The sequence below is a fragment of the Notothenia coriiceps genome, unplaced genomic scaffold (genome assembly GCF_000735185.1).
Source record: "Notothenia coriiceps isolate Sejong01 unplaced genomic scaffold, NC01 NC01_scaffold00036938, whole genome shotgun sequence".
Taxonomy (NCBI): Eukaryota; Metazoa; Chordata; class Actinopteri; order Perciformes; family Nototheniidae; genus Notothenia; species Notothenia coriiceps.
Window position 1 is genome coordinate 368 of NW_011369639.1, and position 2,077 is coordinate 2,444.

Here is a 2,077-nt window from a genome sequence, read left to right on the forward strand (position 1 = left end):
ATTCATTGTTGTGACTGATTGACGGTAAGCCTATGGGGAGGGGCTATGTGTTTATTAGGGACTGTGTTTTCTGGTATTGTTGCAGCGAAGGCAACAGCTCTTGGATTTTGGGTACCGAATATTTAATTGAAAGAAAAACTAGATTTTGTTTATTTAACTTATTCTATTTCAATGTTCTGTTCAAACAGTATATCTATTTGTTTGTCTTTGAGCTCTAATGAACCGACTAAGCCTATGTTTACGGACGGACAAAGGGAACCCCGCCACACCTTTATAACTTATATATTCCATTAGTTCTGAAGTTTAAATAACAACCACCTCATTGATCCTTTAAAGCAGAGAAGAAGTATATTTAAGTTTCCCAGCGGACTCACATCTGACGGTGACTCTAGCGATCACCTCGCTGTCGGCCACCTTGTTGCTGGCGATGCACTTATAACTCCCAGCATCCTCGGCGGTGGCCAGGTTGATCTGCAGGTCCCCTCCGCTGAGCTGCGCTCGGGGGGGCAGCTCTCCGTCCAGCTTGCTCCAGGTGTAGGTGAGGGGGGGGGTCCCATGAGCAAGGCACTGCAGCCGGATCACCTCCCCCACCCGCACTGCAACATCATCGGGCATGGAGGTGGCGTAAGGGGGGGCTGCAGGGAGAGAGGAAGGGGTTAATGTGAAATAATAATATATGGGAATTAAAAACACCTTTCCAGAGAGGGCAAAAGTACACACATCCTTTACTCAAGTAGAAGTACAGATACTCGTGTTTAAAAATAGTAAAAGTAGAAGTACTGACTAAACTTCTTTACTCGAGTCAAAGTAAAGAGGCTTTGAAATGTACTTCAGTAAAAAGTACTCAGGACTCAGACATAGAGACTACTTTAAACAGCTCGTATGAGGATATGTAAAGACAGGATGTGACACTGGGAGAGGCTCGGGTAGAGACAGATCTCTGCTATCTGGGACTACGGTCAGTTCAAACCCGGAGTGAAACCCAATGAGACTCACTCTCTACGTCCAGAGTGACGGTGACCTCGCTCGCCCCCAGGCTGTTGGTGGCGCTGCAGATATACTCCCCAGAGTCCTGGCGTCCGACAGAGGGCAGAACCAGACTGCCCCCCGTCACAGAGTGTCTCCAGGGGAGGGGGGAGCGCAGCTTGGACCAGCTGATGATGGGGGGCGGGACACCTGGGGGGAGAGAGAAAGAGCAGAAATATATTCATTATAAGCTCCATTTATTTTGGAAACCATGATTTTAGTGAAACTCCAGCTGTCAGTAGATCGAACGTCTTCACTATACGAGCAGCGGGATCCAGATCCAGGTCTGTGTTGCTCCAGCTGTGTCTTGTGATTATCGTGTGTGTTTAGTCTTGCTTTCCCTTGTGTTCCTTGTCTGGTCGTCGTCAGTAACCTGCATGTCCCTGTCCGTGAGTTGGGTCTGGTTCCATGTTTCACCCGGTTAGTCTCTCTTTGTTTATTATCAGCTATTTTCCCCAACCCTCCATAATGTCTCCTCACCGTGGGCCTCGCAGCGCAGCGTGGCGGTCCGGCCCTCCACCACCACCAGCAGGGGCTCAGGGACGGAGGCTCGGGGGGCCGAGGGCTCCTGAAGACCCCCCCCCTCCACCAGACCCCCCTCCACCAGGACCTCCACCCGGGTCTCCGAGCTTCCCTCGTTGCTACGAGCCGAGCACACGTACGTCCCGCTGTCCTCAGGGCGAGCAGCCAGGATCTGCAGAGGAGAAGTTTGTGTTGCTCGAGTTCTGACGTGGTTTTAATATGCAAGTGAGGCGCTAAGCTAGCTAGGCTAGCTGTTGGTGAGTTTAGGATAACAGAGTTAGTTCAGTCAACTCCTGCATGTTTCCTTTCCAATAATGTGACACACTTTGAACAGTGCATGATTTTCTGCTTCCTGTCGTGTCAGAGGAACTGTTTTATGGGATGTGTGTGTACCTGCATGAGGGTGTAGTGTGTGTGTATGTGGATGTGTGTGTGTGTGTGTGTGTGTGTGTGTGTGTGTGTGTGTGTGTGTGTGTACCTGCATGACAGCGTTGCCCTCCATGGGCACGGGGCTGCTCAGCAGGGTCTT

At 50.5% G+C, this 2,077-nt stretch overlaps 1 protein-coding gene across 1 annotated transcript; it reads right to left on the reverse strand.

Moving 5' to 3' along the window:
* Window positions 1-374: 374 nt before the first annotated feature.
* LOC104964250 (basement membrane-specific heparan sulfate proteoglycan core protein-like) lies at window positions 375-2,071 on the reverse strand (the record flags this gene model as incomplete). Its single annotated transcript, XM_010792988.1, has 4 exons — window positions 2,027-2,071; window positions 1,507-1,720; window positions 997-1,176; window positions 375-635 (listed from the first exon to the last, which is right to left on the reverse strand). Coding segments are annotated over exons 1-4 (679 nt in total), but the record flags the coding sequence as incomplete, so codon positions are not given.
* Window positions 2,072-2,077: the final 6 nt, after the last annotated feature.